At 43.2% G+C, this 16,377-nt stretch overlaps 2 protein-coding genes across 2 annotated transcripts in view; both read left to right on the top strand.

Annotated features, from left to right (window-relative positions):
- plch1 (phospholipase C, eta 1) overlaps positions 1–7,208 on the top strand; it is a 60,982-nt gene extending 53,774 nt beyond the window's left edge. The window contains exons 21-24 of the mRNA XM_061072525.1: positions 364–510; positions 927–1,006; positions 1,628–2,015; positions 3,418–7,208. Coding sequence (XP_060928508.1) covers positions 364–510; positions 927–1,006; positions 1,628–2,015; positions 3,418–6,101 — 3,299 coding nt within the window. The 3' untranslated portion in view covers positions 6,102–7,208. The remainder of the gene's footprint in view (positions 1–363; positions 511–926; positions 1,007–1,627; positions 2,016–3,417) is intronic.
- Positions 7,209–8,700: 1,492 nt separating this feature from the next.
- On the top strand, positions 8,701–14,528 carry LOC133002935 (extracellular calcium-sensing receptor-like). Its single transcript, XM_061072524.1, has 12 exons — positions 8,701–8,776; positions 9,875–10,061; positions 10,215–10,450; positions 10,884–10,975; positions 11,095–11,274; positions 11,359–11,547; positions 11,624–12,139; positions 12,769–12,978; positions 13,073–13,196; positions 13,299–13,492; positions 13,577–13,858; positions 14,106–14,528. The coding sequence occupies exons 1-12, from the start codon at positions 8,701–8,703 to the stop codon at positions 14,526–14,528; spliced, it is 2,709 nt and encodes a 902-aa protein (XP_060928507.1).
- Positions 14,529–16,377: the final 1,849 nt, after the last annotated feature.

The following is a 16,377-nucleotide window of genomic DNA, read 5'->3' as shown; positions in this document are numbered from 1 at the left end:
GGCTGTGGAGCATTTTTACTCTGAGTGTCAGATTAACTAATTAGAGGCTTAAAGGAAATTGAAGGGAGGGGTCTGCTGGTGTCACCGCCAACATGTCTCCACAGATGAGGGCATCCGGAATGAGGAGGGGGGGAAAGCCTTCTCTGGGAAAGGTTATGGAGCCCTGGGAGCTCAACGTTATTATAAGATTACTGTGCCGGTCATCGATCCATGAAATACAACATCTGACACGTCACTTCTTCCACATCCATCTTTCGCTCTTTTTTTGTAGATGTAGAGTACATTTCGGTATGAATGAGGCATTGATGATGTGACAGGTCCTAATCAAACTGAGATGTGTATATATATGTGTGCTTTCCTCAGGTTTTAACCCAGTATGGGAGGAGACTCTGTCCTTCACGCTTCACATGGCGGAGGTGGCTTTGGTGCGTTTCCTCGTCTGGGACCACGACCCCATTGGACGAGATTTTATTGGTCAACGGACTGTTGCCTTCAGCAGCCTGATGCCTGGTATGTGCAAAATTCCTGAGCTTTATCTTAATAATAGAAACTTTGCTGCGTAAATGACATGAACTGAGGAGAGGACACAGTATGTCACTGGCAGTTCCATTTCACTTCTGCTATTTAACACGATTAGACAGATTCACCAACACACACACACACGCTTAAAAACACAATTTACCTCGTGGCTTAGGCCATGTTATTGCTATGGGGCTCATTATCTTGTATCTAGTGAACCATAATTTGTTTGGTTTAAATGGTAAAAGACCTGTGGCTCGGCAGGTTCTTCTTTTTGTTGTGACTGAACTCCTGATGCCCCCCCCCCTCAGGCAAATCCTACACAATCACCAGTCTGACGACAGCCATTATCGTTCTACTGCTCACTCCCTTGCTTCAATGCTTTCTCCCTCCATGTCCAACAACAGGTTACAGACATGTTTACTTGGAGGGGCTGACCGAGGCGTCCATTTTTGTGCATGTGTCAGTGCATGACGTCTATGGGAAGGTAAGTGCTGCACACCCCCCTCCCCCCCCCCCGATATTTCAAAGTTAAACAGAAGAAAACGTGTTTCTCTCAACACATCGATCACTGAAACATACCCTCCTTCAATCCTTTGTTTCTCTAGTGGAGCCCTCTAGTCCTGAACCCCAGCTTTACAATAATGCACTTTCTAGGATCTAACAAGGTATCCTGGTGCCCTGTGGGCTCTGTGTGTGGTGCTGCATGAAACAGTAATGCATGAAGCTGTCAGCCGTGACTTGTTTGTGTGTGACATTAAACCACCGAGTCGTACAGTTTGCTTTTTAACTTTTATCCACAATTTTCCTTTTCTCATCAACAAAGATGGAATAATTTACAACATAAGCATGCAGCATCCTCAGCAGCCTCGTGTTGTGTGTGTTTTGATAATGTGAGGAGGAAGGTTGCCATCTAATGGTAATGCATGTAAAAGCATGCCATTGTTTGACTTGGTGTGAACTAAGCTGTATCTTTTCATTGCTAATGAAAAGTAACCCTTTAACTTTAAACTATGATGTGTAAAAAATTGAGTTAAGAAGTGCACTATGGCGGATAGCAAAATTATTTACACGTATTTTATTCACACTCTGCTTCTCCTGCCCTCAGGGTCATCATCTGCGAGGGATCCGGGGTTTGTTTAGCCGCTCTTCCAAGTCCTCCGTGGATACAAACTCTGGCGGCCTTCGCAAACGCTCTCTCAGCGATCACCTCCTGCGGCGCACGGCCAGTGCCCCGGCGAAGGGTCGGAAGAAGACAAAGATGTTGCTATCAGAGTCTGTGGCATCAATATCAGAGCATAAGAATGGCACGGGCGCAGGGATGGGAGGAGAGGGCGTGTCAGGGAAGGAGGGAGGGGTGGAGAGGCGTCTCCAACCCAGACCCCCGCTCATCCACAGGCCGATTTCCATGCCCTTAGAAAGGCTTCTGCAAGGGCAGCTGTCCCTCTGCTCCCAAGACAAGGAACAGCACGATATGAGTGCAGACACTATCTTAGGTGGGTAATTTCAACTCATTCTAGTCAAAGAATTACAAATATAATTTGAAATATTATAATATATATATAATATAAATAATTTTCATATGAATTATAATTAAGATGCTGAGCTCTTTATCTAAAACTAGCATGAACCAAGCCCCAGCAATCTGCGGCATTAATTGCAGAGTGACTTTTGGGTGTGGAATATTTTTGTTTTGTAATACAAGTAATTTCTATAAATGACATGATGAAGGGCTACTTCTTTTAAAATGCAATGCTTGAAGTTGAAAAGTTGTACAGCAAAGTTTTGCCTTTGAATTGCTTTGAACACTGATTAATGTCAGATATTACGTGTTAAGATTTCTCTCCTTTGCTTTACTTATCCTGCTACAACTTTCTAAGACCTTGTTCAGACCTGATTCTTAACATCTGTCCTTAGGGATCTGATCACTCAGACATTCAGAGGTGGTTTGGGACTCATGTTGCCAGATTCTCTATGAAGGACACCTACTCAGCTGACCTCTCTGAACTGTTACAGTTTCACAATGAGTCAAATGTATTTTTACGTTTCTCAGTGGCCATACGTGGATTTGTTTGTTGCCAATGCATCACAATATCAACACTGACCACCAAATGATGACTTTAGATCTGCAAACAGTTCATTTATTATCTCATCTCCTGAATCTGCAATCTAAATAAACACACACAAATATTATCATCGGACACATTGGCAAACACTATTTGGTCTTCGTGAATGCATGGTGTACATGATTATTTGCATATAGAGTGAGGAAGTGAGATCTGATCACAGGAGACACGTGTGTTGGTGTGAACAGATGAACAACGTCCACTGATCAGATCTCTGAGGACAGATGTTAAAACCAGGTCTGAACAGGGCCTGAAACTCTTGTACATTAACCACCTGAACTGACAAATCAGACTTCTCTCCATGATGCCTTAACATGCTCTTTCTGTCCCATCTTCATTTGTTGTGCTTCTTTATGGTAGAGAACTGACTAGGATGGTCCTGCAGGTAATCTAAAACACCTATTGTCTGGAGGTTGCATCGTTCGAAAACATATCAGTATTGCGTCCACCCAGTGTATTGTTTGACAGTGGTCTGAGAAATATATTGATGTGCCATTTGATCCCATTTGACCAAACCAATCCCATTTGACCATCTTTTTCCTAATATGATGTTCGCAAGCGTGGATTCTTCCTTTTGTTTAACCTCCACAGCCTCATTTCCAGCTTCCCCTTCACAGTTGTATTTGGTGATCCATCTGTCTGTGTATTGCAATTGCCTTGTATTGGCTGGTCTGTTAGTTGTTGTAATTTAATCGTTGGTCTGCTTGGTGTTCAACATTCAAATGGTAGCCTAAGCCTGTCTTTATTAATCTTTTTCTTTCTGTGTCCACAGGAGCTTGTTTGCTTAACAGGCCCAGGTCGTCCTCTGTTAACTTCATCAAATCATCACTTTCTTTCGAACCAAGCATCGCTTCCCCTTCCAAGATGTACAGAACTAAAGAATCTGAACAATCAGCGGAGGCTTCTTATCTGGTAATTGGTGGAGGAGACGTAAGAAAGGAAGATGACTATGTCAACTATCCATCAAAAGACAATGAAATCATCATCTTCGCAGGGACAGAGAAAAACTCTTTGGTCTCATCTTCCGCGAACAACAAGATGGGACTAGAAACATCGTCAAACAGCACAACGTTCACTGCTGCACCTTCAGTCTCCTCATCCTCCTCTTCTGCCCCTTCCTCTGTGGCCCCTCTTTATCCTGTTGGTATGGACTGTGATCTAAAGAGTCCCACATCTTTGCATGACAGCATCTCCAGACTCATCGATGCTGTGTCCTTGGGCAATGAGCAAGACACATGTGGCTCTATTTCTGCTCTGATTGGTCAATTTGAAAGCACCGTTGACCAAAATGATTTCACAACATCATCCCATGATCACACTCCTTCCCGTCACCCGAACTTCAGGCCTACCACTCCAAAAGCGCTGCAAGATTTAAGGCCTCTTTTAAAGACAAACACAGCCTCTCTTAACTCGAAACACCTGACAAGTCCCCAACAAGCGGCTCAAAAAATGTATCATGTAAACCACGAAATCCTTCCATTGAGTTCTCAGAGAAACACTTCTACTCCAGTCCTCTTCTCCAGCCCAGAAACCGCTGAGCTTGAGGAGGTGTACACCATTCTGGACGAGGAGGTGCTGTTGCCTGCAACAGTTCACAACCTGAGGAAAGAGACGGCCCGTTTTCAGGCAGACGCTGTGGTCAACACGTCTTTAAACAGCTTGGGGTCCTCTCCGGGAAAAGTGGTTCAGGGATTGGGGAAAGGGCACCATGTGGCTTGGGAGGATATGAACAGGAAACGGGCTGGATGTGAAGACATTGAGGAGGCAGAGGAGAGAGTATATGAGGAAGTGAATGATTTCCCTGTACTTGAGATAGAACAGGGTACTTCCCAAAGGTACATGAGTACGCCCATAAACGCCTCTTTCCAGTTTCATCGAGACACAGCAAGAAATGCTTTTGCAGATGTGGAAACTAATGTCGACGAAGATCCACTGGATATTATGCTGACTTCACCTAGACATGGCAGCCAATGGGAGGGGCTCACAAGTCCAACCAAACGCCATGCCATCTACCAAAACCACGGATCCATTCCCAACTACCCCCAACAGAAGCAGCCTTTGTCATATTCTGATCCTCAACAACAGTTTCCCTCATATCCACCTCATGGAGCATTTACACACTCCCCGTCCCCAATCAATAAACCTTCGTATCAGTTATCCAATCATCATCCACACCAGAACCACAGACCCATCAACTCCAGACCCCCCAACCCTAGTCAGCAGTGTCAGAATGGCTACTCCGTTCCCCAGGGCAATTCTACAGCCCCTGAAAACAGCAGAGACTTCAATAGTTCCTACAAACAACAGAGGAGCTACAGTGGCGGCCAGCTCCTTAACAGACCTCAACAACACAGCCCAGGGTACAACCAGATGGAGAGGGAGCAAACGAGGGGTTTCCACAATGGTTTCTCCTCATCTGAAAGCCTCCATGGCCAATCTGCTGCGTCCACAAACATCTGTAGAGACAGAGGACTACCTACTCCTTCTTCAGATTGCGATGCAATATACAGCCACATGGAGTATGACTGCATCAAGCCCTCATCAGAATCCTCTGCTCCTCGACACTCTCAGCCACACTGTCAAAGTCAAACACAGCCGCACACTCTGCAGTCATGGAGCAAAAATGTTACCGCCAACAGTCACCAGTCGCAGCCTGAAACTAGAGTTTTGAATTTAAGGCCTTTATCTACTCGTTCCCAGTCTGTTCCCATAGACTCCACAGCCCCCAGCCAAAGTAAGTCCAAGTCCCTGGGAGACCTGACCTCAGAAGACATATCATGTAACTTCCAGAGCAAATACAACATTATTAGTCGCAGTTTCATCACGCCACACATGAGGAAGCAGAGGAGAATGGGCACCATGGGGGGCGCAACTTTCCAATCCCAGTCGAGTGATCCACTCACAGAGCAGCTACGTAAGCTGGTCAGTTTGGAGGCGGATGACAGTGACAGAGAGAGGTCCAAGTCTCCTCAGCTGCATTTTCAAGCAAAATCCCAATCCCAATCAATATCCCAACAGTCACAGCCCCAGGCAACAAGTACAGCTCCTGTGGTTCCCAGGGACACAGAGGACTCCCCTCCGCCCCTGACCCGTCGCCTGTCTTCTCGGAGCCAGAGCCGGGTGCGCCACATCAACAACCGTGCACGGGAAAGACAGCAAGAGTCTGTAAAGTCTCGGCCAGGTGTGGCAATCAATAGTACGACTAGTGGGGTGGTGTTTAGGAATAAACCGGCCTCACAGAATCCACCAGCTAACAGACACTCAACCGGCTCATACATCGTCGGGTACCTGGATCAGCTGGAGGACAGGGGACTTCCTGAGGGAGCTTGCACATCATTACGTTATGGAAATGGGGATCATTATGGAGATCGCTACTACACAGACGACACTCTTCCGAATGCAAACTCCTCTCACTCTGCGTCAGAGCCCGAGGTCTACTTTCTACTCAGACTGTAGCTCTGATCTTAAACATAAAATGAGATTAAGAATCGAGCACTGATTTTTTGATGACGTTCAGTTACACCAAAAGCCGGAGGACGAAGGGAAATACGTGCTTGCCATTATGTGCTCCCATGTTCACAGAGCAGAGATTTCCTGTACAATATCAATGACACATCTCATATAATCCATGGTTGGATCTGACAGCATGAACTTTGTGTATGAAATGTCCACTATTCAATAGTGAATGTTCTTTCTAGTCTGGAAGTGTATCGTCTATATTCTGATTAATGTGTAAATGTACCCGGGAACTTTGATTCCCTCCAAAAGGCTTCCTGGACTGATTGTACAGATACTTGTTATCTTCGTCCCTGTGATGTACTGTCCAAACTGCGTACACTGACAACAAAGCAAAAAAAAGAATTGGGGTTTTCCGCAGAGAGGGAATGTCTTTCCGTGTATCATTTGAATGTGTAGTATAATCGAACAGCTAGTTTTAATAGATGGGATTCATCTTTTCAAAGATCTAATGTAAGTCTTCCTCCTGTTTTTAGTGGTATTTCTTTATTTGTGTCGTGTGAATATTCCTGTCATTGTTTCTAATCCACGATGGATTTTAGTGAAGAGCTAACTCTAACTGTACATTTATGTTTGTGCATGTTACTTGTGAACATGTCAAGCATGACTATGCACCAGTTTATACAATAGATGTCTCATCGCTCGACATTTGCACAGAACAAAAAGTTGCGTTGAACACAACCGAGGACAGAGGCTTGTTTGTAATGGGTGCAATACAGAACATAAACACTTCCACGCTTGGACTTGTTGCTCTCTTTGATCCGTAGAATTTCATGACACGATTGCAAAGTTTTAAAGATTTGGAGTTAAAAGGTTTTTATTTTTATAATTACTTTGATACAGACAGAAAACAGAATCTCGTGTTGGTTCGGTTGTTGTGGTTTTATTTTGTATATCTTAATGAACTGGAAAAAACAGAGTGAAGAGCAGACTGAGGAGGGGAGGGTGGCCGAGCCGCAGTTTATTTGTTTTTTTTATCATCTTTCAGTGTTACAACGTCCTTCTTTTCTTTGTATTGTTGCTCATTGGAGGACTGTGAGCATTTTCCTACAGATGCAATAAACTATTGAAATGTTTGATTTCAAGAAAACTACATCCTCTTTTCCTGTTTTACACAAAACTGTAAACAGTGGGATGAAACCAGAATGTCGCTCGAGCTCAAAATCATTTAATTATTAGGTCGCAAACAGCCTCAGCGCCTTAAACATAATGGGATGTAATTGCTCATGAAATTACTGTGTAATAGAGCTGACAAACAGCACACCTGTTGCTCTGGGCATTAAATTCCCCACACTGGTTCTAACCTGTTGCCACAATTTGTTAAGTCATATGGAAGAATAACGTTAAAATATTCCTTGGAAAATCTAAAAGAGAAGAAAAAGTATAATCTTCCGCCTAAATTTCCTTCAAAAACTTTGCCCGAAATGGATCAGTCACCTAAGGTAATTCAAATATCCAGACGGGGGCACTACCAGATTTATTGCATTATTAAATCATTCTTGTTGAAGTAGCTTTAATGCTGCATATTTTTACTCATATCACACTTCTTTTATTTAGGCTATTTATTCTTGAATGCAGTTATACACACGTTTTAAGCAGCTGATCCCAGGTCTGCTGGCTCTCTTTGTTATCCTTACCATGTCCTCTCATTATCCAGAATTCTAAACTGAATAATGAATGAAGCTACAGTGGAAAATTCAGTCTTGACTTGATTCTTCTTGACTCTTTCTCCACTTTCTGAGACAAACCAAACAGTTCTTCGTGAACGCAAGAAGGAAGGCCCTGGTTTTTGAACTACACGAACTGAAGGAGAGGATGAGGTAAAGACTGCAAAGGCAAAGAAAATATTGAACTATTTGTTTTCAGAAATCCTAGGAACAACATCCCAGGTAACAGATATAAAGAGTTGTCTTCACCTCATTTAACTAAAATGAAAACAATTTAAAATAAAATAATCAAAACCCTTTAAACTTCCTGAGAGCAACCACCAGGTCACTGAGCACCTACAGAGTTTGATTAAGGCTTTTATAGATGAGTTTTATATTAGCACATTTAATGAATAGATTCAAACTTAACATATTAAGTTTTGTAAGAACATTAATAAGTTTTGAACTCATTGGCTCCCGTTTCAAAACTTTACTTTTTTCATTTAATATCATGAGTAACTAATGCTTGACAAAACAAATATTCTACACAATGTCTTATATGGTCACAGTCTCCAATGGATCTATCTTACTTTTGCAACCTGACTCACCACTTTAAACATTTTAGGTGGAAATCTAAATCTGTTACGTTGTCCATCAATCTTTAAATATAACTCCTGAATTTCCAATGCGGACAGAGACCTTAGAAAAGCAAAGGGCAGAGTTTTCTCAACGAAAGAACAGTGGTGAGCAGAGAAGTGTCTCAGAAAGCTCAGCATGTTGGACCCTCAGGCAGAAGATGAGTTCCACTGCTGTCAGTCACAAACAGAAACCTGAGGATGCAGTGGTCCGTCTGCTACCGACAGATCTGCAGAAGTTAGGAGATGCATCTCAACATGGACCAGAATCTCAAAGGAAAGTTTCCAACATCTTGGGACCATGAAGACCTGAGGCTGACAGCAAAGGAAGGCTGTACACTTTGGTGTGTGTTTCTATCTACAAAATACATACAGTATAATACATAATACAGTTCCAAACTTTTTTTTTAGAGAGAATGTTCAGCAGTTATTATTGATGTTATAGAGACAGGAATTCAAAAGTTTTTTTTACGAGACCACATGATTCCCGAATTTAAACTCACATATTTATTTTACTTTTACCACATTGGTAAACTTGCCAATAATTTCAAAAGGTTTAGGATTAAATGTGTTTCACATTTACTGCATCTTACTAAGTTTACTGTCCAGAAGTGGCAGATCACGTTTCAGGACATTCAGAGCATAACATTTTGAATTTACTATAAGTTGGAAGATGCTCAAATAATAAAAATAAATTTTTGACTGAAATATCCTGAGAAAGACCATCGGTTCTTCAAATGGCTGATTCATTCACATAGGAAACATATAGCAGGGGAAAGACACCAAGTACTTTATCTTCTTTTAGTGAAGTATCTTACTCACATAATTAAAACAATATACTTTTATCTTCTCTCTCAAGTTGTTTTTGACAGTTTAGAAAACGTACACACTCACACCCTCCATAATCACTTGCTAGCAATGATTTGTTTTTCACCATCACTCTAGAGAGGGATAATTTGGTGTTGTGCCGCTTGTGTCATCTGTTTCACTTCCATGGAAAAGGCTGCACAACGATTATATATACTCATATCAACACTTGGCCTGTGCAGGGAGGGAGGTATGTTTCTGTCAAGATACCATTTTCTCACTTAACATGTTATACTAATGCTGATAACGTGCTTTCTCTTTGCAGGTAACTGGCATGATATTGGGATTTTGCATTAATTTTTATGGGATTCGTCTTTGTTGAACGTTGTCTATGAGGTACTTGCATTTTTCTGACTTTTAATGCAGTCTATTTCCAGGTTGGACCAGTCAGGTAAATTGTGTTTGAATTCATCGCACCTCTGGTTGATGTATATTCTGTCTATTTCAGATGACATTTACCCAAAGTTTTTCTTAATGTCCAGAACAGCTGCGTCCATGTGCTGGTTGCCCCGGCTCCTCGCCCGCTGGCTCTCCTCAGCTCTGTCTCTGCTGCTCCTCAGTGCAGTGGGCAGACAGACAGGGGGTCTGGAGGGGGCTCAGGCGACGACGTGCACCAGGTGGAGCGCACTGAACAACAAGGTCCTCTCTCAGGACGGGGACGTGATCCTTGGTGGACTTTTTAATCTGTATTACATACCTTCAGCTGTACAGCAGGACTTCATCGAACAGCCACACTATGAACCATGCACTGGGTAATCACATCCACTGTATTTCTACTGTTATTATGATTCTGATATGATCATTCAAATACCTGTAGGTGTTGATGTATGTGCCACTTTTTTATTTCACTGACTGACATTGCAGTGGTTCAGATTTTCTCCTCTTTTCTCCTCCTGTGCTCTCAGCTTAGATCTTGAGACATTGAAATATTTGTATGCTTTGGCGTTTGCGGTGGATGAAATCAACGGGAACAGCTCCCTGCTGCCAGGAGTCAAGCTGGGCTACAGCATAGTGGACAGCTGCAGCCGATACCCGTGGGCACTGCAAGATGCACTGTCACTGGTCGGAGGAAACACACGCAGCTGCAGCTTAACAGCATCTACGCCACAGTCTGCATCGCATGGACAACCTGGAGACATAAGTATGACTTGATATGATTCCATTTGCTTTCAACATTTGATTTGTCCATGAAACCAACCCCTGGTATCATATATTATTTTATGCCATTGAATATCTGTTGCTATGACAGGAACAAATTGACTGTGAAGCTCACTGTGTTCTTCAGTCTGTCAAATAGATAAAAGAAATGTGAAATTATCGATGAACAGCCACTTATTTGTGATGTGTGATGCACTGTGTCTAAATATGTATTTGCTTCATTCCTTGGTTATATTTTGTTTTCTCTTCTCTTCTCTTCACTTCACTTCTCGTCTCTTCTCTTCTCTTCTCTTCTCTTCTCTTCTCTTCTCTTCTCTTCTCTTCTCTTCTCTTCTCTTCTCTTCTCTTCTCTTCTCTTCTCTTCTCTTCTCTTCTCTTCTCTTCTCTTCTCTTCTCTGCTCTGCTCTTCTCCTCAGGTGGGAAGCCTGTTCCTCTGCTGATTGGGGCTTCCTCGTCCACAACAGGGATAATATTGTCCAGGACCCTTGGGCCTCTCTCTATACCAATTGTAAGTTTTATCACCAGAGGAAATCTTATTCTCACGAGTCAGTTGCTTGCGTTTAAATGGTGAATTTAAGTTGAAGATGGTGCTGTGAAAAACGCTGTAACTCTGTGTCTCTCCCTCAGATCAGCTACCTGGCCACCTGCCCCTGTCTGAGTGACCGGCTCAAGTTTCCTAACTTCTTCAGAACGATCCCCAGTGACATTTACCAGGCCAGGGCCATCGCACAACTGGCTATAAGCTTCCACTGGACGTGGGTTGGGGCTGTGCATGCAAACACCGCCTATGGTCAATTGGCGATGCAGGTTATAATATTGTTGTGATATATTGAATTAAAATATTTCACAAATAGCATATATTTATTGTTTGTTTTCATGTTATTGTTTCAGGTATTTAAGGAGGAGATTAAAGGCAAGGGGGTGTGTCTGGACTTCGTAGAGAGCGTCCACAGAGAGACCATTGTGAGAGATGCCAGACGTGCGGCGCTTACAATTCAAGCTTCAACTGCGAGGGTGATTCTCATCTTCTGCTGGTACACTGACGCAAAGAAGCTGTTTCTGGAGCTAAATGCAAGAAATGTGAGTAACTGTACTGGAAATTTGTATGACTTTATCATTTGAGTGTATTTATTTGAAGAGTGCATTCCTCCTATAGGTGACTGACAGACAGTTTTTGGCCAGTGAGGCCTGGAGCACCAGTGACGATCTCCTCCAGGACCCTGCCCTCTCCAATGTGGCCAGAGGCGTTCTTGGCGTGGCCATCCGAAGTTCAACAATACCCGGGTTTGAAAAATATCTCAGGAATCTGCACCCAGTTCGTCGTCCGCATGACGGATTCTTAAGAGACTTCTGGGAAAAGGAGTTTGGATGCAGTGCAGGGGGGGCTGCATCGTTTGCATATTCCTCTTCATCTCACCGTGCATCGAATGGCTCCACTTCATCTCCTGCCAAGGAGTCTTTTCAGAGAGCCTCTCTGCCCCCCTGCAGTGGCACAGAGTCTCTGGAGGAGCTGCAGCATCCCTTCACTGACACCTCTCAGCTCAGGGTGGTTTATAATGTCTACCTGGCTGTGTATGCTGCAGCCCACGCCCTCCACAGCCTCCTCTCCTGCTCCAGCAGAGACAGAGACATCTCAATATGCTCCTCTCCAGATCACATCAATCCAAAAGAGGTACCAGTGGAGGAAAAGTTTGTGTTTGTTTTGCCTGTCTGTTATTTAGCACTCATGGGCGGATTACCACAAAACTTACTGGAAAGGGATGAACCCATTAAATCAACAAAATATTGGTTCAGATTCAGGGTCAGATTCAGGATTTAGTTTAATTTCTTGCTTTCTTTAAAATTGCTTGATAGGCCATTTTCCCACCTTTATCTGAATCTCTCAAGACATAATGCATTTGTAAAGTGAAAATATCATAGAACAAATAAAATTTTGTGCAGATCTGGATAATGTTCTGGATTTTGTGAATCAAAATAAGGTGTTCTTGCTAAAGTCACTGTATTTATCACATATTCCTTTCACCTTTATCAGAGAATGCATGTTTTGCCTGTGTTTAATGTGAGCAGTTTGTTGAAGTTTTTGCATATTTCTGTGGACATGCTATATGTATCTAAAGCAGTACATATATATATATATATATAAATATATGTATATATACATATACTGTGCAGTATATATGCAGTATTATATTCAGTATGGTGATAAAGCTCTCTGAGTACTCTTCTAGCTCTAAAAATTCTAAGTGCAGTTTTGTGTACGGATTTTATTCTGACGACTTCATCAACGCTTTTTCCCTTCAGCTGTTGCAGCACTTAAACCAGGTGAACTTCACTACACCACAAGGTGAAATGTTTTATTTCCAAGGAGCCGACACTCCGGCAAAGTATGATCTCGTCAACTGGCAGAAAACTCCAGAGGGGCCAATGAAGCTCGTTCTGATTGGCCACGTGGACGGGTTTGATCTCCACCTTAACCAATCAGCCATTCAGTGGAGCACGGGATCCAATCAGGTCATTCATTTGAAAGAAATTATAATTCAATACTTGCTGTTGGAATGAATGTTGTTGTGAATTAATCACATCGTGTCACTGACTGTTTGTGCAGGTGCCTGTGTCAGTGTGCAGTGAGAGCTGTCCTCCAGGCAGCCGACTGGCCAACAGGAAAGGAGAACCTGTCTGCTGCTTCGACTGTATCCAATGTGCTGAGGGAGAGATTAGCAATAAAATTGGTGATGAATTTACTACAAAACACCAGCTCTAGTTTCTATCCTTTACTTCACGCTTTGAGTTTTATTATTCTCTCCTCCATCCTCTCTCTTTCCCTTTGCCAGGTTCCCCTCACTGTGATCCCTGTCCGTCTGAGTTCTGGTCCAACACTGATCGAACGGCCTGCGTCCCTCGCCAGCTTGACTTCCTCTTCTTTAATGAAACTCTGGGCATTACCCTGACGGCAGCAGCAGTGTCTGGTGCCACGGTGACGGCTGCGGTGCTCCTGGTTTTTGTTTACTACCATCAAACACCCATGGTAAGAATAACCCAGAGTTTGCTGTTTGCAGTTTGCATTTCACCTTTCTTTCCTCCATCAACTGCTGATGTGCTTCTCCTGTAGGTGCGAGCCAACAACTCAGAGCTGAGCTTCCTGCTGCTTCTGTCTCTGAAGCTCTGCTTCCTGTGCTCGCTGCTGTTCATCGGTCATCCGTCAGTGTGGGCCTGTCGCTTCCAGCAGGCGGCTTTTGGGATCAGCTTTGTGCTTTGTGTTTCCTGCCTGCTGGTTAAAACCATGGTGGTTCTGGCTGTTTTCCGTTCAGCTCGGCCCGGTGCTGGATCCTTGATAAAGTGGTTTGGTCTGCGGCAACAGAGAGGAAGTGTCGGCCTCTTCACCTGTATACAGGTGTGAATAATGTAATAATGTAATATTGATGATACTTAATCAATTAACAACACAACTCGTGATTTATAACAATTAATTTACAAGAATGAAATATAAAGTTTGAGATAAAGTGCCAACCAGTCCTGTAGCGCAGAAGAAAACTTGAGTCATGATGTAGTTTATTTTTCATTTGCTAAAAACATCACCACACCTTGTTTTATATTTATGAGTAACTATGCTAAATGAAATATATTAACTATTCACACAGGTTATCATCTGTGCCATATGGCTGTCCCTCAGCCCCCCCGTGCCTCAGCAGGATTTTGGTATCCGAGGGTCAAAGGTCACCCTGAGGTGTGCAATGGGCTCTGTGGTGGGCTTCTCTCTGGTCCTGGGCTACATCGGCCTGCTGGCCTGCTCCTGCCTCTTCTTGGCTTTTCTCGCCCGGAAACTCCCCGACAACTTCAACGAGGCCAAGCTGATCACCTTCAGCATGCTGATCTTCTGCGCCGTCTGGGTCGCCTTCGTCCCAGCGTACATTAGCTCTCCTGGGAAGTACGTTGTCGCTGTAGAGATTTTTGCGATCCTTGCCTCCAGCTATGGTTTGCTGCTCTGCATTTTTGCCCCGAAATGTTTCATAATTCTCTTGAAGCCTGAGAAAAACACTAAGAAATACCTGATGGCCAGATAGTTATTGATGTATGTATCAATTTGTTCATAGTAATAATTCCAATTCTAAATGTGCCTCTCTGAGTTAAGGCTTCGATTTGTAGATGAATAATAACTACTGTTCTCAGAAATCATTTAAAGATTCAGTTACAACATCCAACATCCATTGAATTTAGATGCAATGCTACCCAATAAAATATGTATTTACTCTGTGCAAAGCTGTGTTTAAATACTGAACTTCAAACAAATAAAACTCAAAACCATGAAAAGCAGAATAAGTTCTTCATAATTACAAGATTGTGTGTCATATCATAATGTTTTATACACTATATACATGTGTCATTCAAAGTGAATAATAAATATTTTACAATTTGTCAATAGATCAGGTACAAATGTTTTGTATTTAAGATAGTTGAGACAAGTATACCTGCAATTTAAACAGCCTGTGAATTACTCGTCATTATAGTTAATAAGGATTATAAAAATGATCTTAATGTTTTTTTTGATCAGCAGTGAGACATATATAAATTCAATACTCATTACTCTACCTGCTGATATCATTTAGTTTAATATGAATGTGCCCAAGTACAACCGCTAGATGGCAGCATTGCACAACCTTAGTCTTTCTCTGCATGTAATTTCACTACAGTTCAGTACAAACTTCTCTCCATGATGCCTCAACATGCTCTTTCCGTCCCATCTTCATTTGTTGTGCTTCTTTATGGTAGATAACTGACTAGGATGGTCCTGCAGGTAATCTAAAACACCTATTGTCATGTTCTGTCATTTTAGTTTGTTGATTTCAGTCTCTTTGTGTTTTGTGTTTCCTGTTTTATTTTGTAGTCTCTGTTCCTTGTGTGTTTTTTCTGTCTTTACTTCCTGTCGGTGATTGTCTTCCTCAGTCCTCATGTGTAACACCTGTGTTTAATTGCCCCTGCCTTCCCTCTGTGTATTTAAGCCTCTGTGTTTCCCTTTGTCTCTGTCGGATCGTTGTTCTTCTACCCGCTGTCGTCCATGGTGCTGTCCTGATCACCTGAGCTTCTTCTCCTTTTTATCTGCTGCTGTTACCTGCTCACTGCAGGCCACAACCCCCTCATCCTCACATCCCGGAGATCCACCCCTCCCCCCTGCTCGGACCACAGTCAGTCACTACGTTTACATGATGGCAGAAACCCGATTTCGGCCGAAATCGGGTTTCTCTATCCATGGGGGGTTAACTGCTCTATCTCAGGGTACATGGCACTGAGAAATCCGACTCTTGTCCGAAAGCATTTCATACCCCGCTACGATAGGTGGCGCTGTTTTCATTACAGCTAGTGGTGATCCTGCCATTTCCGCTTGACCTCGTCACCACTAGCAACACAAAAACAACAACAGCCTTCAACTCAGCATGCGAGAAAGATGACGAACGGAGAGCAAGGTGAAGCTACGTCCCTCTACATGATGTTGTGCATGTTTACTCTAGGAGTACTGCGAATGCGAACGGCGCATTTGATTAGAATGGTAATGGCGAGTGCCGGCCGGCACCGGGCAGCGACATTTTATGTACGTGTCGACTTCCGGGTCACGACCAGGGAGGGGGGGGGGGGGGCAGGATCTCAAGCATGCGCAAAGACGTCTTCTCCAGTTGTTGTCTAGCTTCCAGAGTTACATGCGCGCGTTGTCCGATATACAGCCAGATCCGATCTACTTATCTGGGGGTGGTTATCCGACTTCAGTCGGACACAAGAAATCTAGATTTGTGGAGTTACATGACATGGATCTTTGATTGAAACCGGACAACGCCAGAAATCGGGTTTCAATCGGACACATGTAACCGCAGTGAGTGTGGCCCCTCTCACTCAGGCTTCCAGCCCTCTGCTATTATCAAC

The sequence above is a fragment of the Limanda limanda genome, chromosome 6 (assembly GCF_963576545.1).
Source record: "Limanda limanda chromosome 6, fLimLim1.1, whole genome shotgun sequence".
NCBI classification, from domain to species: domain Eukaryota; kingdom Metazoa; phylum Chordata; class Actinopteri; order Pleuronectiformes; family Pleuronectidae; genus Limanda; species Limanda limanda.
The sequence above is the reverse complement of the archived record's forward strand: the minus strand, read 5'-3'. Positions and strand labels throughout refer to the sequence as shown.

What these genes read in the sequence shown, in the direction of transcription:
- LOC133002935 (XM_061072524.1), top strand. Translation starts at nt 8,701, where the DNA reads ATGGACCAGAATCTCAAAGGAAAGTTTCCAACATCTTGGGACCATGAA. An exon ending in TGGACAACCTGGAGACATAA is followed by an intron (nt 10,451 to 10,883) that starts GTATGACTTGAT and finishes TCTTCTCCTCAG; the next exon opens with GTGGGAAGCCTGTTCCTCTG. An exon ending in ATGGTCAATTGGCGATGCAG is followed by an intron (nt 11,275 to 11,358) that starts GTTATAATATTG and finishes TTATTGTTTCAG; the next exon opens with GTATTTAAGGAGGAGATTAA.